The sequence below is a fragment of the Siphateles boraxobius genome, unplaced genomic scaffold (genome assembly GCF_051911475.1).
Source record: "Siphateles boraxobius isolate OS27281-9 unplaced genomic scaffold, OSU_SipBor_1 17, whole genome shotgun sequence".
In the NCBI taxonomy this organism is placed as follows: Eukaryota; Metazoa; Chordata; class Actinopteri; order Cypriniformes; family Leuciscidae; genus Siphateles; species Siphateles boraxobius.
This window is the reverse complement of record NW_027508777.1, coordinates 8,238,520-8,264,228: the sequence shown is the minus strand read 5'-3', so window position 1 is coordinate 8,264,228 and position 25,709 is coordinate 8,238,520. Positions and strand designations below refer to the sequence as shown.

The 25,709-nt window shown below is 36.2% G+C and overlaps 4 protein-coding genes across 6 annotated transcripts in view; all 4 read left to right on the top strand.

Moving 5' to 3' along the window:
* Positions 1-1,275, top strand: part of mxd4 (MAX dimerization protein 4) — a 42,807-nt gene extending 41,532 nt beyond the window's left edge. The window contains exon 6 of the mRNA XM_077232393.1: positions 46-1,275. Coding sequence (XP_077088508.1) covers positions 46-203 — 158 coding nt within the window. The 3' untranslated portion in view covers positions 204-1,275. The remainder of the gene's footprint in view (positions 1-45) is intronic.
* Positions 1,276-3,986: 2,711 nt separating this feature from the next.
* On the top strand, positions 3,987-7,944 carry ndufb6 (NADH:ubiquinone oxidoreductase subunit B). The gene is made up of 4 exons (XM_077232394.1): positions 3,987-4,280; positions 4,436-4,528; positions 7,490-7,534; positions 7,775-7,944. Exons 1-4 carry the CDS (start codon positions 4,101-4,103, stop codon positions 7,844-7,846), a joined length of 390 nt encoding a protein of 129 aa, XP_077088509.1. The 5' UTR covers positions 3,987-4,100; the 3' UTR covers positions 7,847-7,944.
* Positions 7,945-8,439: 495 nt separating this feature from the next.
* toporsa (topoisomerase I binding, arginine/serine-rich a) lies at positions 8,440-12,110 on the top strand. 2 transcript variants are annotated; one of them, XM_077232384.1, is made up of 3 exons: positions 8,440-8,677; positions 8,784-8,858; positions 9,452-12,110. In XM_077232384.1, exon 3 carries the CDS (start codon positions 9,455-9,457, stop codon positions 12,020-12,022), a length of 2,568 nt encoding a protein of 855 aa, XP_077088499.1. In that variant the 5' UTR covers positions 8,440-8,677; positions 8,784-8,858; positions 9,452-9,454; the 3' UTR covers positions 12,023-12,110. The 2 variants fall into 2 exon arrangements, with proteins under 2 accessions (XP_077088499.1, XP_077088498.1); XM_077232383.1 differs by having other exon boundaries at positions 8,478-8,677; positions 8,793-8,858.
* Positions 12,111-12,491: 381 nt separating this feature from the next.
* Positions 12,492-25,709, top strand: part of mtap (methylthioadenosine phosphorylase) — a 210,291-nt gene continuing 197,073 nt past the window's right edge. Inside the window, exons 1-8 of one of the 2 annotated variants that reach the window (XR_013204823.1) lie at positions 12,492-12,614; positions 14,101-14,187; positions 14,406-14,464; positions 14,556-14,723; positions 16,915-17,017; positions 17,098-17,337; positions 18,987-19,109; positions 19,254-19,362. Coding sequence is in view for 1 of the 2 variants with exons in the window: in XM_077232390.1 (XP_077088505.1) it covers positions 12,591-12,614; positions 14,101-14,187; positions 14,406-14,464; positions 14,556-14,723; positions 16,915-17,017; positions 17,098-17,337; positions 18,987-19,109; positions 19,254-19,292 (843 nt within the window). In the remaining variant the exon portion in view is untranslated. Of the gene's footprint in view, positions 12,615-14,100; positions 14,188-14,405; positions 14,465-14,555; positions 14,724-16,914; positions 17,018-17,097; positions 17,338-18,986; positions 19,110-19,253; positions 19,598-25,709 lie in introns of those variants that run through there. The other variant, XM_077232390.1, reaches the window with a different exon arrangement.

Here is a 25,709-nt window from a genome sequence, read left to right as displayed (position 1 = left end):
TGTAGAAATCACTGTTGATTATATTCCATTTCTATGTTTTCACAGATGTGGACATTGACATAGAGGGAATGGAGTTCACGCCAGGTGAGAATGATAGTGTGGACAGTGTTAGCGATGGTGAGGACCACTACAGCCTGCAGAGCAGCTCCAGTGATGGAGGCCACCATTCACATTCCCACAGATTACAGGCTCACATCTGCTAGGCCGTGTCCAGACAGCTACAGTGTCTCACCTCCAACATACACATCAGCCACTCCCAGCTGCCAGGAAACACCTGGCTGACTTCAACTCAGCAGAAAACTCTCTTCCCTCTCAACCCTTGCAACACTTTATACACTTTATATCAGACCTACCCCCGCCCCCACCTCCCTACCCCAACCCCACAAATACACACAAACAAGCAATATGTGGTTTTAGTAAGAACATGTGGTAAAGCAGTTTTAACTTGTCTGTTCTGCTGCGGTGTGAAACTGTCTCTGTTTCAAAACCTAGTAACTGCCTTGCTGTCTATCATTTACATAGGCAGTTCTGTCATCTAAGGCAGTATAGACTCCTTAATAGATTAATAGAAAGCGAGCAAATGGCTAAAACTCCAGGGCACTTCTAGGAATCAATGGATTATCTTTCATACTAAAACATTTAAGTTAAATTGACCTCATTAATTGGTTACTTTTTGTGAAAGAAGAAAGAATATTAATATCTAATGGTTGACTACTTATGGAGCAAAGAAATTGTGCTTTCCAAATGCATCACTACAACGGTCTGTTGTTGATAGTTTTAGTAGTAAATTAACAGTAGTAAAATTTGGTAGTAAATTATGTGGCATTAAACTTGGAAAGCTACAGCTTTCTAATTCAGTAAAATTATTCTAGACCAAGGCTGAAAGACTAGAGAAGATGAGTACTTTTTTTTTTTTATCTGTTTTTTTGGTATGTGTGTGTGTGTGTGTGTGTGTGTGTGTGTGAGTGGCCAGCAATCAAACTGACAAGTCAAAACTGCATGACTGTACATGTGAAGGTGTAGAGATGGGGAAAATACTTGTCAAGCTGTTGGTACTATCAGAATATAATTATATTGATGCTTTTAGTCCCATGCCTTTCCTGTAACTTACTTGCAATAATTTTTGAAGCCTTTATTCTTCAGCAGTATAAATGCAATGCAGTGTGCAATATTCAGTATATAAAATAAAGTTCTTTGTGCTAGGAATTCCAACTCTTTAGACAGTCCCAGTCTTTAAAGCAGGGTATACCAAAATAAATGAAAAAAAAGAAAGAAGTTACTTTTGAAATAAGAAGCCAAAAACATACTGGTGATTTGAAGTGTAGTTTATATTTTCTGTAGTAGATTTTATATTATATTTTCCTAAATATTCCTTGATTAAAAGACAAATAGAGGTATATTTATACATACATATATATATATATATATATATATATATATATATATATATATATATATATATATATATGTATACATATTTATAAATGACAGAACATGAGGCCAGGATAATGTTTGGGAGAACTCTGGCATTTGTTCCTTATCTCCATCCGTTATGCTGTGCCTTGACTGGTCGTATCCCTTTTCCTCCCCTCATCTCCTTGACACATCCATCCAGCCCTGCTTGGATCCACTACCTGCCAGCCACCCTAGCTTCTTATCCATCCTTAGAATAAACTCTTCTTTGGCCTTTGGCACAAAGTGACGAGAAACATTGTTTAGTCACCTCTGACCTCCATCTTTTTATTCCCTTAACATGTGCTTTCCATTCTGCCATGCAACATCATCCACATCAGCGACACTGGTCATCTCCTCTTTTGGCAGCTCGTCTCACCCCATTGAAAAGCGTTATCTAATCAACTCTGCCCTTGAGCCTCTTTTTTTTAAATTTTTTTTTTAAAGTTTGATAATAGCTGTCGTTTATTGTCCTTATGCCTAAGATGTGTTTTGTATTTCAAACAATGAAGTGGAAAACCTTGGGAGAAGAGCATTGGAATCAATTATTAATGGCAGCTCGAGTCCTCCCCACCCTCTCCCAATGGTAGTTCCTGTTTTAGTGTTAAAGTGTGCTTCCTGTTTTAGTGTTAAAGTGTGCTTAAGGTGATGGCAGTATTTGATCCTTTGCCCATAAAAGCAAAGATACAGCAATATGATCATTCTGTTTGTGAAGGGGTGGAGACTGGGTGTATTTGGCAACCAGCACTGTTTCAATACTATGGTGCATATTGTGACCAACTCATTGAGTTTCTTTTTTTTTTCTATTGTTATTTTATATCTCCATTCTCTGCAAACACTTAAAGGAGGGAGTATGTTTTTTTTTTTCATTTTACTCTTTTATTTTATATCTTTTTGTAAAGCAATTTTTTTTCATTGAAGAGTTTACATTTATGTCGGATATGCCTGACTGTTGTAGCAAAACTATGCTTTTTCAATGTGTTCCAATATGTTGATCAAGTGAATTGTAAAAAAGAAAAAGCAAACTCTTGCACAGAATCATCAACATGATTTGATCTAGAGTTCAGAGAATTGTGTATGAGATTTTTTTCAAATCTTGAAGAGATTGTAGCTTTCATTGGCATTATCTAAGAATCACAAGTCACATGGCAAATATGTGAAATCAAGCAAAAGTCAGTTTCCAGTGTGGTGAAAGAAATACTTGTGACAGAGACAGGGCTATTCAGCGGCTGCAGGGTTTTCAAAAGCTTTAAAACACTAAAAAGAGTGTATGTCAGCAGACAAGTACACACATAATTATGTGAAAAGAGCCAGGTGTCCAAGGATCTTTGATGTGTGTTATATAACTGCAAAAAAAAAAAAAAAGATGGCTTGTTGTGATGATACTTTGCATTTGTTGGGCCTTGCAGATTGAGCTTTCTGCTGAGCATGTTTGATTGAGCTTCCTTAAAGTCTGTGCGGCTGGAAAGCTAGATGGCATGGAGACAGGAGACTGGGAGTCAAGCCTACTTAAAGAACAGACCAGAATGACCAAGAAGAAAATATATAGCTATATATAATTCCTTTTACCTGTTATACACATAAAAGCACTAGAAGAAAGAAAGAACTTCCATGAAAAAGATACCTGCCATATAGATTCTATTAGATATAGACTTATTTTTCTAACCCCTCCCAATTTTGAGAGGCATCAGGTGTAATATCAGATTTATATCTTTATGACTGTAGGTTTGTGACTCATATTTGCCGCCCACTTTTTCTCTCTGCTTTTATTTGTGTTGATGAAGCAGTTTGTTGACAGGTCAGCATGAGTGGCGTAGCTCGCAGAACGCTTGCGTTTTAGCATGAGGAAAACTTGCGGAAAGACTGCGAAGGGAGGGTTCTGTGCTATAGACCTGTGAACAGATTTCCTTTTAGAAAACAATATGCATTCAGATGTTGTATAATATTGTAAAGGTGTTTTTTTTTCTCTTTGTGTCTGTGTGTGTGTGTGTTTGTATGTCTGTGAGTACGTACACATATTTACCTGGTGCTGGCTATGTTTGAGCCCACACTCTTAAGGTATTATGTATTCTTGTATTGTAATATATATATAATTAAAATGTTTTATACATAGTGGGTCTGCGGTCATTATTTGCAATTTGCAACAGCCATTGTGAAAATATAGGTTTGGCGTGTAGATCATACATTTTAGCCCTCAAGTTCTGTGGACAATGTATCAACAAAACAAAATATATCCTTATGCAGTGGATAGTTTCTGAGAGGCAGCGAATAGGGTGAAAAATATAGACAAATTGGGCACTGGTAAAAAATTTCTAAAATTTTAACTTATTATTTGTAATTTATATGTCAGCAAAGATGCTTGTTGCACCCAGATAATGCAGTTCTACCAGTAGAGCCTAGGCCATGTCCTGTCGCAGACAGTGAAAAGGCAGTTCTTTGGGTAACGCACGACCTCGTGTGGTTGTTGCTTTATTTTGCTCATCATCTTCACAGAGTGGTTATTTGACTCCAGATCAATAGGTGTCGCAGTGTAAAAGTCCGATGTTTATGTCGAGTGTTCTTGAGTTCGCATTGCACTCTGGGAGGTTTGTCCTCTTTAAATGTCATTTGTACATTCTACTTTATTTGTAAAGTAATAGAAAAGCAATATGACTGGATCAACAGCGGATGAAAAGCTCCGCTTTGAGCAGTTAACAAAGCTTCGGCGGCAATGGCTTAAAGATCAGGAACTCAGTCCACGAGAGCCTGTCACTGCACCCAAAACACCCGGCCGGATCGAGCGATTCTGGGGTGGATTTCTGGAGCCCAAGACACTCTGGAGACTTTACGTGAGTTTATGCCTTATATGATCTATTTATCCAGGGAGTGAAAAGGTATGTTATGTATAAGTAACATGCACTGAAGTTTAACTGAGCATTTTAACGGCAGTATACTATTATAACATGCAATTTTGTCCTATCTTCTTTTTATGCGGACGAACCAGACATTTAAAGCCTACAATGCCAGTGTTTTTGCCATCACGCGGATTCTGATCCCGGCCTGGGTCGTGCATTACTATATGAAGTACCATGTCGCTGTAAGTGCATGTTTATTATGGTCACACTGATTTCTTTGAACATCATTAATTAGTTAGTCTCTGTGTGTGTGTGTGTGTGTGTGTGTGTGTGTGTGTGTGTGTGTGTGTTCGTTCGTAGGGATGTACATTATTCGAAGAGAAGTAGGAGTAAACAATAGGAGTAACGCTATAACGCCTATGTCACGTTTTGGCTCTCTACACTCACAAAGTCAAAATAGAGTTGAAGTAGGCTACTTGTTTTTATTTATTTATTATTTTTAACACTTTACAATAATGTATAATTTGTTAACAGTATATTTACTTTTAAGACCTGATATGATAAACAGTTAACAAAGTATGGTTTATTAAAATGTTAAATTTGGTATTTCATCAGGCATGGACTTGAATAGGCTTCAACTTGCGCTTATCCATGTACAGGGCAACGATGACACCAGAATAGTAATATTCATGATTCATGATAAAAATACAAAAATATGCTAGACACACATGCTGGCACTCTGCCCCTGACTTCAAACATTCAAAGTCTTAAATTATGTATTTTATTAAATAATGTTTTGTGTATTTAATTTTGTAATCATAATTAATAAACATGCAAGCTCAAATGTGCAGGGTGTTTCCAGAGTCTGATCATTGCAGGCCCCCCAAAAATTCAAATTCTTTCCCAGGAATAGTTTTGTTGTTGTTGTTGTTGCAAAAACAGCCCCAAAACATTCATATTTATTTATTTGTTTTCTTTACTCTTAGAATGTAGAAAACATTATTGTGTGCTGCATATACAATTTCATTAGTTCCATTTTAAATTTTAATTTACTGTAAAGGTCTTTGCTAAAAATGTCTAGGTGACCTTTACTTGCTATCAAACTGATAACTGTGTGACATTGACCAACCATATTTGTATATATTGGAACTGGCAATTTTATACAATTACTAACAACATTAATTTAATCTATGCATGTTTAGATTTTATTTCACACCTGATTAATTTCTATTAAAATTCACATAGTTCACCCAAATATGAAAATTCTGTCATCATTTAATTACTCACCCTCAAGTTGTTTCAAACCTGTATGAATTTCTATCTTTCGCTGAACACAAATAGGCCTGTCGCGATAATCATTAAATCAATTAATCGCGCGATAAAAAAAAATTAGCTCGATAATTTTTCCGGCCGCGATAATTTCCATTTGCATGCTTGTTTTGTTTTCCTCATATCTCTCTCTCTCTCTCTCTCTCTCCCTCTCTCTCTCTCTCTCTCTCTCTCTCTCTCTCTACCTACCAAAGAGACTGGGTGACAATATCAAAGCTGACCGCCACAGATTAATTTTTTTAATGTTTTATTATTATTAATTTTTTTACTGAGCCTATTTAAAATCGTATTTGATTGCAGAGCGCCGTCCCTTTCTCTTTCACCCTCATACGAGGCGCCATACCGCCGTCTAGGGCTTAAAACTTCATTGACGCACACTTGCATACACATATATTAAGTAGTCAAACATACATGTATACTGCTGAATGCTCAAACAAATACATATGAAATGCACAACGACACACCCAAAGTCGCTCGCGCACATACTCATATGAGACGCGAGCACACACACACACACACACACACACACACACACACACACACACACACACACGCACACACACACACACACACACACAACTTAGTGCACATACTCATGAGAAGCATGCTCACACAGTACATGATGCATATGATTCTCAGTGTGAACGGAAGTCACACATTGGTAAGTGCATTTTTTGTTAACAGAGACCATTGCTTTTATTGTTTTTAGTTGTTTTGTTCATTTAAATAGTCTTTACAAATAAAAGTTTATTGATCTTTGAAAAGGTGTACCTGCATTATTATGCCATTATCATTATTTTAGATGAAAATGGTCTCAGAACGACAATATTATCGTTTATTATCAATATTATTGTTTATCGCAATAATTTCTTGGACAATTTATCGTCCAGCAAAATTTGTTATCGTGACAGGCCTAAACACAAAAGAATATATTTTGAAGAATTTTAGTAACCAAACAGTTGATGGACCCCATTGACATCTATTTCACAGTATGGAAAAAAAATACTATGGAAGTCAATGGGGTCCCATCAACTCTTTAGTTTCCAATATTCTTCAAAATATCTTCCTTTGTGTTGAGCAGAAGAAAGAAAATCATGCTGGTTGATGTATGATTTTAACTGCTGTTTTGTTTTGATTGCATTTATTCAACTCTGTTTTTGACAAGAAGTTGGTGACGTGGCATTAAAAGCTATACTATATAACATATACACAAATACCAGATACTATACTGGAAGCTCCATCCATAATCAAACACACCTGAAAATTTTAACTAAAGTTTTCAGTTACTTAAAAATTACAGGCAGGTGTCTGATGGAGCTAAACTCTGCAGGACATAATTGCCCATCCCTAAACGTAATACTTCAACAAATCAAACAGGTATAAAACATAACATAGAACATAAAAAAATAGAACATGCTAGCTACTGGTATCGATCAAATCAATTAATTTTCACTCGTATATATTTACTGTAACCGATCTCATCAGTGATGTATCAGAAAATTTATTTGACAATCTGGGTTTATCATATTTGATACTAAATTAAAGCTGTCTAAACTTTAATTTTGGGCAAACTATTGTTGCTATCCACGATACATATTTTTGTATTGTGATATATATCCTGACATGTTATATTGTTGTACCCCTAATAAATATGAATACAGTATTTCTTTCAATTAAGTGTAATGGTTATATGTATTAAAAAGCTAATTGCGTTTTATTTTGGTGAACCAAAACTATACAAAAACTAAGGGACTGAAATATTACCATAGATAAAATGACAGATAAAATAACACTAAATATCTTTGTGTTTTTGGTTGATCATTGTCATGTTAAAATTTAAAACTCAAATACAATGATATTTCTTGTTTCCACAGAAAAAGCCATATGGAATTGTTGAGCTAAAACCCAGACTGTTTCCTGTAAGTATATTTTGCCCAAGCAGTATTATCACACTAGTAATCATTAATTTTTTACATTTTACATTTATTCATTTAGCTGCCTCTTTTATCCAAAGCAACGTATAATTGAAAGCATAGACAAAGGAATATAGTAAAGTAATCAGTAAGGTGTTTTGTAAATAAACATTCAAATAAAAATTCATATTGATGTTTCTAAATGTCCTCATACACCTCTATCTTTGTGCATGTGTGTTTTTCCAGGGAGACACCATTTTGGAAACAGGAGAAGTTGTCCCAGATCTTCCTGAAGCAGAGAATCACGGTCATCATTAAAGATGCCAGTTTATATTCAGTATAAACATCCTGTCTGCACTGGTTGTAAAATTAACACGTTTGAGTGTATACTATGTGAATAAAATGTGTTATACAGATTCTGTGTGCTTTTCCTGTGCTTTCAAGTGACAGTAACACACCCCTTTTGGGTAGATTACTCTTGAATATAAATATTCTGGTACTAATTACAAATAAAGACTTTGAACATCTGATTAATTAATTAATCTGAATCTTTAAAAATATATAATTGTGACAACTTGCAAAATTGTACTATTTTGATAAAAACAATGAACAGTCAACAGGAACATTCTTTAACACAAGGAGTCTTGAACATTTGTTATTGCAAGAAAATGTCAAATAAAACAGATTTCCCTAGATCTGGAAATAAAATTAAAGTTTGATCAATTTTTATCAATTAGAATATAATACACTATGTCATTGCTATTTAGTTAACAATTTTCCATTGTTTTTGTGAGTGTTTTAGTATTTTAAAATTATGAAATTAAAAACATTAACGCGTCAAATTGAGCTTAGGACGTTTTTCTTGCACCTGGGTGATGTGCTTTTATTTTGAAATGAAAAAAGGAAGTTCTGAAAGTGACTGCATTTCACTTCCGAGATGTTCTTCTTGTTTTTTTTTTTTACGTCATTTTCAACATTGCTTATGTAGACTTAGACCGATTGAGAGAAGTTGGGTCATTTTTGGTTCTTATTAAGCGCTTTTTATATTTACAGTAAAGGTGTAGCAATACAAATCCGTCAGATATCATGTATTTCAGACTTTTTGAATATCGTGTAGTGTTCTTTCAACCGGTACTGATTTGTTAGGCAGTAAGTTAACGTACATTATTTTCTGGTTAACGTTACAGGTTTTTGTGGATCCTTTAATGCATTATTACAATTATTAAACGGTCATAATGCTCCTTTTTTGTTTCAGATACTTAAGTGAGATGCTTCCGGTGGAATCCAGAGGATCTAAATACTCCGAAAGTTTCAACAAATAAAAGGAAGGGTAAGTAAAACTTCACTTTAAGGGGATATTAGTTCTAAATTATTCGGTTCTATATTGATTTATTAACTTATAGAAATGTATTTATTGCGATTAACACAAAAGCTAATATGACACTGCATAGTTTTATGCTGCACGGTATTTTGTAATATTTTGTTGTATCTATCAAAAAGTATTTTATTATTACTATGAAGAAAACATTGTAACGTGAGTAAACACGATCACATAACTACTAATATATTAGTAGGCTATTTATTGGAATGTAATCGTAGTTACTCATAGAATATTTCGTAATAATGTGACGTACGAAAGTTTTCTAATATTAAGCAGTGAAGCTGTTTTTTTTTTAAACTGAGAAATAATAGAACAGTATGCTATACTACCTAAAAAGGTTTTCTTTTGGGGAATTTCAGGACAGTATCACTTTGACATTTTTTGCTTTGTACTCCTTAAAAATATCTAAATAAGTTCCAATTCATACTTTTTCTATTCATTTAAAATGTTATATAAACTTTTAAAAATTCACATTTAGACAAATGTAGCGAATGCTGAGAACAGTACAAGTAGCCTAATAATTCAAATGTTTCTTCCATCAGATAATGGCATCACCACAAATGAAGGAGCTCCCATCAGGTGTTGTGTTAAACACAATATCAAAAGCAGCATCTCCAGAATCAAAGTGCCCAATATGCCTGGATCACTTTAAAAACATATCATATCTTGATGTGTGCCTACATAAGTTTTGCTTCTGCTGCATTCATGAGTGGTCAAAGAACAAAGCAGAATGCCCCTTATGCAAGCAGCCATTTAATTCAATCTATCACACCATTAAATCTGAAGATAACTACAAGAGGTTTGACCTGCGACCAACTGAGAATGGCTCATTTGGCAACATGGTAGGGCAAAGATTCAGATATCGCACCACACTTACAGGCGACCGCAGACCAGCACCGAGGAGAACGTCTCCCCCACCTGACCATGGTGTCATATTTGAGGGCCTGAGAGGATCTCTTCCACAGCGGCACAGCAGAGATCTCCATAGCATGATAAGGAGGCTGGCAGTAAGGCAAAGAAGAGAGAATGAGGGCAGGTCTGTACAAAGTCTTCATGAACAAGAAGTGATTAAATTCAGACGAGCCTTGTACAGAAGAGGTGTGAGAGTCCAAAGCGTCCAGGATGGTGGCCGTACCAGGGAGACTTCCGCAGAGTTCTTTAAAAGAAATCCTGCTTGTCTCCACAGGCTTGTACCTTGGTTGAGACGAGAGCTGACTGTTCTGTATGGTACCCATGGTTCCCTTGTCAATATAGTGCAGCACATCATCATGACTCTGATCACTCGACAAAACTTGGACGACCAGGCTGTTCTACATGAGCTCCGGCCCTTCTTGCTGTCCCACACTGAGCACTTCCTGCATGAGTTTCTCAGCTTTGCTCAATCCCCGTTCAACATGGAGGCATATGACCAGCGTGCTGATTATGACTTGCCTCGGCCCTCCAGACAGAGTAGCAGTTCAGAAACCTCTGTGATTGCCATCTCTGAGGATGAAAGTGATTCTTTAGTGTCAGGAGCCCAGGATTATGCCACTCCTACAGTGACTTTAAGCCAAACAGCATGGGATGATGAGACCCCAGGGCCATCCTACTCTTCAGAGCTATCTCAGGTATTACCTTTCCATGTGAGGGACTCAGACTCTGATAGTAGTGTTGGGGAAGCAATAGTGTCTGTTGCTGCAGTGGCACATCAGGATCATCCAGGAAATACTGCCACTATTGCAGTGGAAGAAGAAGACTCCTCTAGCAGTGATGAAGACTGTGTTATTATCAGCTATGTTAAGCCAGTGGCAGACAGGACACCAGAACTGGTTCAGCTTTCTTCTGACTCTGAACATTCTGAGCAGAATGAAGAGCCGCAAAACCCCCAGGCACCCCAACACATTCGTTTTACTTCAGAGTTGGATTTGTCACCCACTGTAACTCAGAGACCCTCGAGGATGCCAACAAGGTCCTCTCGCTCACCTGATGACACCTCTACACATCTTAGAAAAGAAGATAAATATGGTAAAAGGAATCATGAAAGGGAGTTGTCAGGATCTAGAGAAGGATCCTCACACAGCAACAGGACACACTCTTCCTCTTGTAGCAGGAAGCACCCATTGTCTAAAGAGAGCAAGCATAACCGGAACCAAGTAAAGGACACAAGTCGCCACACCTCTAGTTATTGGCATTCATATAGCCATTATAGTCTGCAAGGCAGTGACCGGAGTTGTTATACAGAGACATGCTCATCCCACACCAGCTACTACAGAAGTGTTTATAATCGCCCTCATTCTCTATCACACACCAGAAGGCGAAGCATGGATCGTGAGGACAGAAGTAGCTCAAGAAGCACTTCTAGAATTCAGGAAAGAAGGAACACAAGGAACAATTCCAAAATCAAATCTTCGAAACGTCGGCACAGAAGTCATTATGAGAGCCATTCTAGAATCAACTCCTCCAACCGTCAGGACAGAAGTCGCTCAAGGAGCAGTTCTAGAATCAAGTCCAGTTCCTCCAACTGTCAGGACAGAAATCGCTCAAGAAGCAGTTCTAGATACAACTTCTCCAATCGTGAGGTCAAAAGTCGCTCAAGGAGCAATTCAAGAATCAACTCCTCACATCAGACATCACTGCATGATGAATATGGCAGGAAAAGGAAGTACAAAACAAAGCATTATGAGGAACCTTCAAGGAAGAGTCCTAGTAAATTTTTCACCGATTCTGCTGAAGATGGTGCAAAAAAGAAAAACAAGAAGCATCACAAAAGGTGCAAGAGGAAAAGTAAAAGTCCAAGCGTAGATGACAAATCTGAGGGTCACAGTAAAAAACATCACAAGAAGAAGAAAAAGAAACACAAGAAGAAGAGCAAGAGACATAATAGTGAGGAGAGGGTGGGAAAGCACAGCCCTGTTCTCATTACAATTAATAGTGACAGTGACAATGCTGACTCCAGTGAGCCCTCAACCAGTAATATCTGTGCAGCTAGCTCCACTTTTACAACAGCAAACAGTTCTACAAAAACTGAAACTCAGTCGCTCAAGTGCAGTTTCCTAGACATGGAGCAACAGTCAACTGCTGGAACTGAATATAGTTCAGTGGGTGATGCAGGGAATCACCTCAAGACTGATTAATGCAAATACCTTCATGATTTTGTATGTTCAATTTTACTGTAATTGAAGTGAACTCCTCAATTTGTGACGAATAAAGATTTGAAAATGACTTCTTGTAATGCCCACATGTATTTTCAGTGTTGCAAAATCCATTTTTGTTTGCTGAGACATTTCATTTTGCATTGTGTACACATCACATTATTGCATTTTTTTTTACATTACATTATTTAATTTACGATTTATTATGATGCCATGTTAGTGGACTAAATCATGCACCACACTCTCTGAGACATGTTATGCATTATAGACAAGTGTTATCAAAAACAAAACAAAAACAGTGCTTAAATTACATCCCATAACACAAAGTCTAACCGTAGCGTTCTCTTCATCGTTAAACTGTAGTAGTTTTATGACTATCTTCTCTTGGATCCACTCCTGTGGGGTTCGACATTATTTAATTACTTGGGTTTACTTGAATCACAGTAGGCGGCGCTACTGCGCTTGTTTCGCTTGCGCAGCGACATAAAATAAGCAAGAACAAGTAGGAAGCTGTTATAGCTTATTGCTGCACGTGGAAACATAGAAGAAAATGTCATCGGACAGTCACATAAAGGTAGATTGAATATTATCATGAAATATGACACGTGAGTTACGTAAGAAAATAGTTTAGGGGAGTGGTACTGCAGTGTTTTCACGTCAACATTTGAAAGAACCAAATGTTGCATTACTCGGCTTATGAAATGAACATTAACTTAACTTTATAATAATATCTCGGTGTTGTAATCGTTAGAATAGAGCACCTATTTTTCCTTCCAATGTCAGCAGCCCGTTTCATGATGAAAAACTGATATGACAACATGCTTTCCGGTTAAATAGTTTTGTTTTCTGATTCATGGTAGAGAGACCAACGCGAGTGTTCCTTTTTGTTTTATGGCATACATTTTGTATTTCGCAAAGTTTGCTTCTTCAGTTTATAGATTATGTGTCCATGGTGTACTGCAAACACATAGGTAAGCATTTGATAAGTTTCAAAGGCTTTTATTGGCAAAAACATTACATATATGCAAAGAATCAATATTTACAGTGTTGACCCTTTTTCTTTATAACCTCTGCCATTTTCTCAGAAAGGCCCAGTTCCTGCCAGCTATAGAAGGGTGGGGAAATTTGTTTGGAAAATGTGTTTATTTATTAGATATTTCTTTAGTGCACTTGGGTGCACATGTTAATTGTTTGCTGTTTGTGGGTCAGTAAATCAAGCCAGTGACTTAACTGTCAGTTTCACATTGTTTCTCTTAGTGGCGTGAAAATAATCAGTTGTTTAATTTGTATTTAAATTATTTTGGTGAAAGTCTAGAACGATAAACTTGTGCTGTATGAATGACAGCTCCAGTGATTATAAAGGAAGCGTTCTTTGCTTTCTGTATATAATTTAAATACAAATTAAACAACTGATTATTTTCACGCCACTAAGAGAAACAATGTGAAACTGACAGTTTAGTCACTGGCTTGATTTTGAAATCTCTTATTTACATAGTGTTAGTACTATTAGTTATGATGAAAGCATTCGTGAGAGAGAGAGTACAGAAATCGAGTTGCATTGACGAGCTGATCACTGCATTTAATGCGCTCAACAGAAATGTCTGTCTCATCGGCTACATTGCTCATAGTCATCGCTGCAACATTTCATGCCACGGGAGTAGATCTAAATATTGTGCTATAATCAATACATTTCACGATTTGTTCATCTCGACAGCTGTAATATTAAAATCGTAGTAAAGTTTTCGAGAAAGTACCACATGTAATACTTATTTCATATGCAAAGATGTTAGTCAATCATAGCAGTGGGCATTTACATTAATGTCTCACAGCGGGCACGCCCCTTCCAACAGTGCATTCAAATCAGAAGGCTAAAATCACGGTTGATCCCACCTTTTATTTCTAAATTATGACATTTTTTAACAATGTAGAAATCATACCAACATTTTAAGTTCACCTCAACATTATAAAAAAATGCATTTCATGACCCCTTTAATTAAAACAAACAACTGCAGATCCCACCTTTAGATATGTCTATAATACAGCATCTCTTGTTCTTATAGATAGGAATAATTGGTGGATCTGGTCTTGATGATCCAGATATCCTGGAGGGAAGAACAGAACGATATGTAGTCACACCATTTGGAAAGGTGAGTGTCTCTGCATCGTGTCTGCTGTGCTTTCTAACATGCGTGTTAATAAGAGAGCATATTTGGAAATGCATATATCCATTTGCTTTAATTGAACTGAAAAGTTGACAAATTATTAGGATCTTGCTTTGAAATCATGTGGTAACCATAGTATATCACAGATGGGCAGAGCCAGAAGTTTTATTTATTGACACTCATTTCCTCCTCTCTTTTGACAGCCATCTGATGCGCTAATTTTGGGCAAAATAAAGAATGTTGAATGTGTCCTCCTTGCAAGGTGATTACACTGGCATGTATATACAATACATTTGCTTTGACTTTTACTTGAAATGCCTGCTGGTTTTATATTTATATTTATCCCCCACAAGGCATGGGAGACAACACACCATCATGCCCACCAATGTAAATTACCAGGCCAATATTTGGGCATTGAAGGAAGAGGGCTGCACTCACCTGCTAGTCACCACAGCATGCGGTTCTCTCAGAGAGGACATCCAGCCTGGGGACATTGTTTTGATTGACCAGTTTATTGATAGGTAAGTATTAATTTGTCTATAATCATTTGACATTACACTTTTAATTTCACCCTCACTTAAAATAATATTTTAAAGACAAAAGAGGTGAATGAATAAGAATGCTTCTTGTTTTCTGATTGGCTGCTGTTTGTAATAAGCTACTTAAGGTGCTGTATATAATTTTTTTTTTTTTTTTACTTCGTTAAAGCATGAAAATACCACAATATGTTTGCAGATATTTAGGAAACCTGTTAAGTTCACATAACGTTTCTCTGAAAAACAATGCTACAGCCAGTTTTCAGTGTTGGGGAAAGTTACTTTTTAAAGTAATGCATTACAATATTGCGTTACTCCCCAAAAAAGTAACTAAGTACGTTAATTAGTTACTTTTTATGGAACGTAATGCGTTACATTACTTTTGCGTTACTTTTTCTCACCTGCATGGGCTTGTTTGTTTGTTTTTTAATAACAGCTAAAACAATCTATTTTTGCCAATTGTTAAGGCCCTTTCACATCAAAAGTTAAATGAATAAGCCTAAGGCTGAAGGAAATGCATATTTACTACTGTACAGTAGAGGGCGCCGCTCAAACAAACCTTTCAGCTGCTGCTGTTCTTGATTAAATAACAATAGGATACAGGAGAAGGAAGTTCAACACTCTTATTTCTAAACCTAATCTTAAGTCATTTTTGCTTATTAGTATGGTTGAATTAGATCATTGTAGGTCAGCAGCAAAGACATTGGTTAATAAAGTGAGATTAAATACATAAAGTATATTTGTGTAATTTAACATAGTTAATTATAAAACTTTTGCACAAAATTCTGAGATTGCATTTGACTGTTTTTATTCATTTTGAGGAATACTGAATGTTTTTGTGCAAGTGAGATTAGTAAATGCATGTTCAATGCAAATGCACACAACACCTCACTTTATTTCTCTCAACATGGGGACAGGAGAGCTGTCAGTCAATAAATGTGAAAAAGTAACTAGCGTTACTTATTTGTAAAAGTAACTAAGATATTTTGTTGTAAATTGAAAAAGTAATGCGTTACTTTACTAGTTACTTGAAAAAGTAATCTGATTACGTAACTCAAGTTACTTGTAATAAGTTACCCCCAAACTGGTTATTTTACTTGAAATGTGTGTTCTGTGTTTGGATGTCTGTTTTTGTTTTGGTCTGTGTGATTCCATTCCGCCCACTGCCAATTTACCCAAATAGTATTTCGACACCCCGAGGTTGCCAGTAGTAGGTAAACGCAGTGTTTTGCAGCCATGGAAGCCAGCAAACGAACTGGGTCAGAGATTGCAGATTCTACCTGACCTAAAAAGCTAATCTAAATGATCATCAACTTGCATTGTAAGTCTCCTCGCCTTCCATTGTCAATTGCGCTTGCTCTAGTTGCGTGTCCTCAATATGGCAACCCAGAGTGTCGAGTCTGAAGAGGAGGCGGTGGGGGAAACCACTCTCTCCAATATTTAGAATGGACTACCCATTTCCACCACTAGCTATTAATATTACATACTGCACCTTTAATTTGAATGCCAAAAGGTTGAATTACAATTTTCTATTCACTTTTGTAATTGTTAGGGGAATTACAGTTAGAGCACATAAAGAGACCAATATGCTTAATGAAGACCAGGAGTCAAAGCTGAAGTTTTGAAGTCAAAGTTCTCCACACTTCCAAAGGCTGTAGTAGGAGTAAGATGATCCAGCCTTGAACTAACTTAGGACAAATTAGGAACTAGCCACCAAGGTGGTTCACCGAGAACAAATGGTTCCCCTAGGAACGTTTTCCTGGTTGCATTCGCACCACTAGTAGGAACTCTGAAGTGACGTAAACCAGACTTACTGTTGTGACTTTTATTTTAACGGCGTGGCGGACCTTTATTTTGATGGCTCTGAGAACGCCAAAACCTGAGCTCAGTGCTCTCTCTGTGTTCATTAGTTTACGATCTGTGTAATAGTCCTGTTTAATACGTTAAGTATAAGTGAACATTCGCCTGTATGGTGATTTGAACCGCCTTGAACTTGAGGACATGAGTATACATACAGAATTGTGTGTAAAGTGAACCGTACGATACTTGTTTCTCGTCTGGTATGCAACTGTCTTTATTGTTCCTAACAACGCACCTTATCAATTTGATGCATATTCTTTTTCATTTCCTTTTCTTAATTCCACACCAAAATGTCCCACACCATCTTCAAATCAAGGACAACAAAACGTGTTCAGACATTCTATGATGGGCAGCCCACCAGCCCCCCAGGTGTGTGTCACATCCCTATGGCTGAACCTTTCTGCAGCAAGACTAGAGAGGTTAGTGACATTTCCCAGCTCTATGTCCTTGTTGTTCATCTTATCTTATTCCCTCTCCTTTTTCTTACCTCCTCTTGTAGGTTCTCCTGGAGGTTGCCCAGGCACTTGGTGTGAAGTGTCATACTCGAGGGACAATGGTGACCATAGAGGGTCCTCGTTTCTCCTCTCGGGCAGAGAGCCTAATGTTCAGACAGTGGGGTGCTGATGTCATTAACATGTCCACAGTACCGGAGGTGGTTCTTGCCAAGGAGGCCGGGCTATGCTACGCTAGTATTGCAATGGCAACTGATTATGACTGCTGGAAAGAGCACGAAGAGGCGGTGAGCAGATAGAAGCCTGTGTGTGTGTGTGTGTGTGTGTGTGTGTGTGTGTGTGTGTGTGTGTGTGTGTGTGTGTGTGTGTGTGTGTACACCTGCTTAACCATATTCATATTTTTCGGGACATCCAGGAGCTCAATTATATTGCTAGGGTTTGACTGTTTATTATGTATTGTTATATGGGGGGGGGGGGGGGTCTGGTTGAAGTGTAAAATTTCTTTAATCAGATCTAAGTGAATGGACAGTCCATTTTCTTTTCAGTCTGGAACGGAAACTTAACTTGAGTAATTCTGTGCCAAAATACACATTCAAAAGAGTACAAATTTCAAGTGCAAAGTGTTACCAAACACTGCCTTATTAATAAACTACACAATGTAATGTTTGAATAATGTAGTAATTTATTTTGGGTCAAAGGAAGATTGATAAATATCTACAACATTGGACCGACACAAACCCTGGTATTTCATTGGTTCTTATGTTTGTGGCAAAATACTCAGTCCAGAAATGTTGTTTTTATCTGTTTTTCCAATACTGGTCTGCTGCTTCTCTACAATTTAATTAGAGTGCCATAAATAGAAGCATTTGTCTCTTGGTTACACATGCCACATAAAAGCCATTTGTTATTAAAAAAAGTTTTTATGGTTAATTTTCATTGTAACTAGTCCATATGAGTTTTAACAGCGACAGTGTGTATATAATCTTTTGATGCCATGTCAGAGAAAGGCCATAATAATGGGCAAATGTGCTGCTATTGTGTTCATTCAAAGTTGTTTGTATCCTATTGGTTTAGAAGGATTGTTAAAGGATATTCCTTTTTAAGTCAATAAACTCTACAGATTATAGTTTCCTATAGCCGGACAACCGGTTAGGGTTGTAGTTTGAAGCAATGTTTACTTCCCCTCGCAGTTCAGAGTCCTCCTTCCGAGTTCCTGCTGCTGACCTCTAGTTTTCACGCCCCACTTCACCACATCCTTCCGTCCGTCCCTGTCCTGTATTCTCATTCCCTCTCTGACTCATGCACAGACAATCATACACATTTTGCTGCCAACCAATTAGTCAGTTCCTCTAAAGGAAAACATTGGTGATGAAAAACAGTCTACAGTTCAGTTTTCTTTCTTGATCGCTTGGATTTTTCTTGTTGCTGTCTTAATTCAGTAGGTTAACTATAGATCCTGTCATAGTCCCCTGTAGAATTTAAATGCACAATTTAGCTGTAGACAACTATGACTTACAAAGTCAGGCATTAGAGACAATAGACCATTTGTTGCTTGAGCATAAAATGTCTTCCAGATTCAGCTTTAACTTGTGACAGGTTATACATGACTCATGGCAACCTTAACTGCATTATCTGAGTGGCCACGGGCAAACGTGAGACTCCTAGAGAATTAACAGTGTGTTATCTTTTATGTGGATTTTATTATTATTATTATTATTATTATTTGTTTGTTAGTAGCGGTAACGTACAGTTTTAACAATAAATGTGATAATTTTAAGATCCAGATGCATTGCTCTTTCGTATCTTATCGGTTAATGACCCTCTGTGGCTTGCTGGTCCATTAATAGCCATTTTTTAAAATGTACCATTATTTTTGTTTTTCCTATATATTTTTATAAACCTGCATGCACCAAACTTAGCTCCATTTTTATTCTAGGTGTGTGTGGACAATGTTCTAAAAACCATGAAGGAGAACGCAAACAAAGCTAGCAGCATACTGCTCACAGCAATCCCACAGATCAGCCAGATGGACTGGGAGAGCACAATAAATGCACAAAAAGTGAGTTTAAAGCTCTTGAAATGTAATAAATTACCGTTTTATTTTATTTTAATAAATGTAATTATATAATAATCTTTTTTTCTAAATCTGACATGTATGAAACTTTCCATGTCATAATTTGTTTTTCTTTCTGTTGGTGTCCAGTTGATGTCACAGTCTTCAGTAATGTTGCCCAAACATTAAAGTACTCCGCCATCAAGGAGCCATGAAGATGTGGTTTCCACAAATGCAATCATGTATCCATGAATGTGCAGTTACCACAATTTAAAATACAGTATTGTGTGGTTTTTTTTGTGTGTGTTTTTTTAAGCAATTAGATATAATGCATGGAAGCATTGGTAGAGGGAATGCAAAGGATCTTTTGATTTTTGAATTGTTTTTTCAGTGCTTTTTAAATGTAGTAAATAAAATATTAGTGTATTTGGTTGTTTATGTAGCTAAATACATTTCTCTCATAACCACAAATAAATGTATGCGTTTTTTCCCTATTATATTATTCTTTTTTTTGCCACATTTCAATGAGCAGTGCTGAAACTTCTCCATTATGAGTAAACAGTGCATTTGTTTTTCCAGAGTTTTGTAAAGAACAGATGTCTATTTGTAACACAAATTGTTAAACTGGTTGCTTGTCAGAAAAATAAATACTATTTCTGATGTGTTTTTCCCTCAAGCAATCTTAACAGAAATATGTTCATTGTTTTTAAAATAATATTTCTTCCTAATCTGACTTTGATCTACATTAGTTTCTGAATTTATTCTGTTTTTCTGTTCTTTCCATGAGATTAGATCAGCTTGACCTTGCAGAAATAATTTTACAAATAGAGATAGAGAGAAACTCCCAAGTTAATAATTCTACAAATAACAAGACATTTTGGTACTTCAAAAGTTAATTCTCTATGCAAAATCCATCTTTAAAAAAATGTACATGTTTTATGTTATTTATTTATTCTTTAGTTTTCTACATTTAGTTCTCTAACTCATACATAGTGCCAGTATCGGTGTTCCATACAGGTTATTTTCAGCCAGGAGATAAAATTATGTAGGTAAATCAATAATGTCTACAATCAAAGTTATAACATTCCTTTCTGCACAAGCTAAATGTTTCTTTGGACTTTAAAACCAATCAAAACAGTGTATGCTTTATGAAGAACAATGTAAAAAAACTTAGAACACAAGATGCAAAGAGTGCTATTATTAAGTCAGTAGACTTATCTCAGTACTCTTTGTATGTGGTATAGTTCAACTTGCAGAAAACAAACAAAAAAACAGTCCAAGGCACTCAGAATGTAGAAAAAATATTAAAAAGATTTTATTCACGGTTATAACATTTTAAAAACATTCATGTAAGGGCTAAAATGCTTTTTATATTTTTTTCTACATTCTCGAGTGCCTTGGAAAAAACATAAAAAGCTTTTATTCATGGTTATAACATTTTAAAAACATTCACATATGTAAGGGCTTAACGGCTTTTTCTATTTTTTCTACATTCTCGAGTGCATTGGCCTCGTTTTTTTTAAAGAATTTTTTTTTTAATAGTTTTATTCAAGGTTATTCATAAAATATAACAAATCAAACGAAAATATCTTTACAAAAAAAGAGAAAACTGACGCATGCACTAGGCTACACCTCGCGCTATTATTGCATTGTGAGCATAGGCTGCTCCAAACGGACGACTTGATTTCGTTATATTTCATCGATTTGTATATCATTCATCTCCATATGCCTAAGTTTAAAAAACATATTTTGTATAGTCTAGTAAATAGTTTGTATCATTACGCCGTGTCAGTTTTTAGTAGGCTAACATTATCGTTAATGCTTCAGACGGAAGTTTGGGTTTCTTTCATTAGTTTATAACATAATGCGGAGATACTGATTCAAAAATGAAGAACAAAAAAATATCAAAGAAAACATAAAATATATACTTATTTACCTATACCTTTACCTAGCCTATAACCTATAGGCTACTTAAAATGTTTAGCGTAAAATGCAAGTCCACAGACAGTAGCCTATAGCCTAATAGATCACATTTAAAGTGCATTAACTGCGCTGAATCATTTACTTTTTAAAATACAGTAGGCTATAGGCCTGTCATTTGTAAAAAAAAAAAAAAAAATAGGCTAAATGTTAAGATAAAAAAAACTTTATGTTTAAAAACGATTAAGAAATTCAACCACGTCCGCATGGTCAGACTGCCGTGCCACATCCACAGGTCGTAAATTGCAGTGATCTGTTGCATTGGGGTCAGCGTTAAAAAGGATTAAAAGCAGCACAGTGTCCATGAATCCGGCTCTGGCAGCATCGTGCAGAGGAGTGCTTCCTGTCCCGGGATCAGGCAGATTAGGATCCGCTCCATATTTCAGCAGCAGGTGAGCCAATGGTGTGTTCCCCATCATCATCACCTGCGAAAAACGTGAAATGTTTTCGCTTTCAGAAAAAACAACTACTCTTTAGAATAAAGAACTGTTCCATTTAAAAGAAACATGTCGGCTGCAATTTCTACTCTTGAATTATTTTAATCATTAAGGAACATTACGTTTTTCGTGCAGTAGGCTATAACATTGTATAAATGTAGGTTATTATAATTTTTGCAGCAATCATGAAATCATTCAAGGGCAGTAGGCTATTATGTAATGCAACTCAGAACGCTATCTCATGTTTTTATTGAGATGCGTATAAACATGTTTTTACATAGCCTACGTATTCGCACTTGTGATATTAAACATATTTCGTTAAAAGATGAAAAGCTGTATAGGCTATCAATAAGCCTGACACCTCAAGCAATACGGTGGTTTTACAGTTTCTGCATTTCTTCTGTTCATTTTAAGTTTAAGACACTATAAGCCGACGTCGTTTTATACTTTGTAGGCACTTTATTTGACCCCTGCTTTTTTTTTAATCCTGTACAGAATGTAGCCTATTGGCTATACATGGAATGAGCAATAATTAGCCTGTAGGCTACGTGACCACATTGTTAAACAAAAAAACAAAAAAATGCTTTTGACGTTATGGCACAATGTAAACCTCCAGGTTTTCTATTCGATTTAGCTATAACCCATCCTGTTGGTAGTGGAAGGCTAAAAACAACACTCTTTTGACATAATTTACATAGTTTGAGAATAGGATTTTGAAGAAAAAAAGGAAAAAAATCAGGTAGCATAAGTAGCCTAGCCTATTTAAGAATAGGCTACTAAAATGTGACACTTTTTTGTTTGAAGCACATGATCTTATATCGTCGTCTTATCCAGTTGCTAAAAGTCTACCTTTTCTTACAATCAAGACAAATAAAAGAGCAAAGCTTTTCTTTTTTACAATTTTTTTTCTTGATGTAAGAGTTTAAAAATAAAGGTCATTTACTGGTGCTATGTTAAAATATAAAGTAAAACAGGCTGTTAGGCTAGTGCTACCTACCTCCACAATACACAATTCTTTAGACTATATGACATATTAAGTCATTATGACAATAGGCAGGCTATTATAAATAGGCTAAGGCAAAAATGTTTCCACTAGTCTATGTAAGTTAAGAATAAATAATCATTTTTAATACATAAAGAAAATTAAGTATAGGCTTTAATTAATGACATCCAGTAGCCTATTAAACAAACTGCGAGAAAGAATTAAGCAAAATCCTAAAGTGATATTCATTTTGTGAAATAATTTGATCTTTCGTATCTACATTTAAATGCCTTTCTGTTGTATTGTAATAAATAATAGTGTGTATGTGGAATCCGCGATGCTAGGCGTTATTATTATTATTATTATTATTATTATTATTATTATTATTATTATTATTATTATTATTAGGACATGTCTGACAACGTTGCCTACCTGTATAGGCGTTCTTCCGAATTTATTAACGCTGTTGACATTCACTTTGTTAGAAAGTAAAAACTGAACACGGCAAGTGTTTCCAGTGGCGGCTGCTTTGGTCAGTTCATCCTCTGCATGCATCCTCTTCATCATCAGTCCAATGAAGAATTTTACACTGACAGGTAAAAGCAATGCGGACGATATGCGAAAATAATCACTGCATTTCCATCTTCCCTGTCACAGACATACAATGTTCACCCTGCGCTGCGTAAATGAGTTGAATCAGCTCCTTCATAAGCTGTTGTGCCTAATAAAATTACACGTAGGGAGATATTTGTTCGGACTTGCCTTTTATCAACGTCACGGCAAACCGTGCTGCAGTACTGTACTGCGCATGCGCACTTAAACCGCTGATTCAGGAAGACTTGGAGCTACAATGACACGATAAAGCAGTAAGAGAGTCTGTTAATGTTTTTAAAAACTGGTGTTCATTAAATAAATTAAAACAGAACAATCGAGAGAACGAGTTTTCATTTTCGTTGTCCACAATCGTAATTATAAAAACACATTCACAGGCCTAATCAAATTTTGGAAGTCAACGCGGGAGGTTAGCCTACCCAAGAAGAAGAAAAACAAAAATCAAAGTAGTAGCTATATTGAAAGAGACGCAATGTTAGGGTATAACTATGATTCCCTCAGCATCCCACATTAGCCTACTTTAGATTTAGCAATGTATTGGTCTCCGTATTGTTTACACTGCTATTTACTAAAAGCCTGTTTATGTGCATGGTCATTATTTTGTTAGTACACTATATGGGACGCCTATACACACACCATTAATAAAGTATACATTTACGTTACACTTTTCTAAAAAAAATCCTCAAGTGTTTGATTAGCTGCACACATACAGTGTGTAGAAAGGAATGGGAATTCCAGGAATGCATGCTACTGCAATTATTCTGACACTGACAGTATTTCGTTCTACTTTCCGTTTTATAGTGCTATTTGTTCTACAACAGAATCTTAACAAGTTTAGACTGTAGCATGTAGTTTTTTTTATTTATTTTTTAGCATTTTTCTTTTCTTTTACAGTATTGTGCTTTATTCGTCTGATATGTTTGGATGTGTGTCAGAGAGACTAAAATAAGTAGCAACCAATTATAAACTATATCGTTTCTATCCAACGGTCTAGGAAGTAATCATGTAGTTCACACCTAAAATAAAAGCATTACATTCAGAACTGCAACAGTTTTAACTTGTATGGAAGATAGATGAAGAGGCCCCTTATGGAATACTGTGTAGCTATTTACTTTTAAACTGTAACATTTAGTATATCTAGGATGATGATGCATCAGTCAATGTTTTATTAAGGGAAATAAATAGAAACATTTGCATATTTAGTTGTCAGCATAAAAAGTTATTCAAAGAGAGGACAAGAAGCCATAGCTAAAATTTTACAGGATGTGTAAATGACTTGATATTATTCTTATTTTAATATCATTCTTATTCTTCTCTGCCAATGTTTTACTCTGCAGATCTCAAATTAACAAAAAGACACAAAAACTTTGATATTGAAAATTATACAATGTTACAGATTAGTATTTCCCAAAGACACAAAATCAGATCAGTTAACATCTAAACTGTTTTTACGGACTAGGCCTAATCTTATAAATGTTCATATTTAGATATACATTTGTAATTAAGAAGAGCATCGCCATTCATTAAATGTATCGAGATAAAATTTTGTGCCATAATGGTCAAGAGAAAAAAAACTTGCCCGTCAGGCATCATACCAAAATGCAGTTTTGCATTTGCATCAGAATGTTTTGGTCATGATTAAAGTGTTTCTGACATTTCAGTTAAGGTGAGAGAAGTATTTTTCATAATTCATAAAACAAATTATGAAAGTTTTTTGGAAACGTTTGGCCGAATTCCCTGTCAGAGAGATCTTCAACTCCAACCTCCGGTGGAGCTTCGACCGGATCCCGAGGGATATCTGGAGATATTGAGCCCGAGTGGAGCATGTTCTCCACCTCCATTGTCGACGCGTCCGCTCTGAGCTGTGGCCGTAAGGTCTCCGGTCGAGGCGGCAATCCCCAAACCCAGTGGTGGACACCGGAAGTGATATCCGCCCTGAGTACCTCAAATCTCTTGATGTTGTGGGGCTGTCTTGGCTAACACGCCTCTGCAGCATCATGTGGCGGTTGGGGACTGTACCTCTGGACTGGCAGACCAGGGTGGTGATAAAAAGACATGCATATTTCCAGGACATTATGGGTATGAATATTACTGTCTAGTATAGTGTATTTTGTAATTGTATACTTATGCATCCTTTATGATTGAACCACTAGTTAATGTAACCTCTTTTATACAATTCTTCATATCAAAATAATCATCATTTACTGCCCTACACATTTGTGTGCATCACCTCCTCATATCATACATTGCATTCTTGTTATATTAAAGGTCATGTTCTTCGCGATTCCATTTTTCAAACTTTAGTTAGTGTGTAATGTTGCTGTTAGAGCATAAATAATACCTGTAAAATTATAAAGCTCAAAGTTCAATGCCTAGCGAGATATTTTATTTAACAGAAGTCCCCTTTCCAAGCCTACAGCGAACGTCCGGTTTGGACTACATCCCTCTACTTCCTGTTTTAATGAGGTAATTAGAACAGTTTTTTGACTAATCTCCGCCCACAGGAATACACAAACAAAGGAGGCGTGGTCTTGTTGAGTTCCCACGGAGAAGAGGAAGAGTAGGCTATCGTTTGTAGAATGTGTTTGTCGCCAT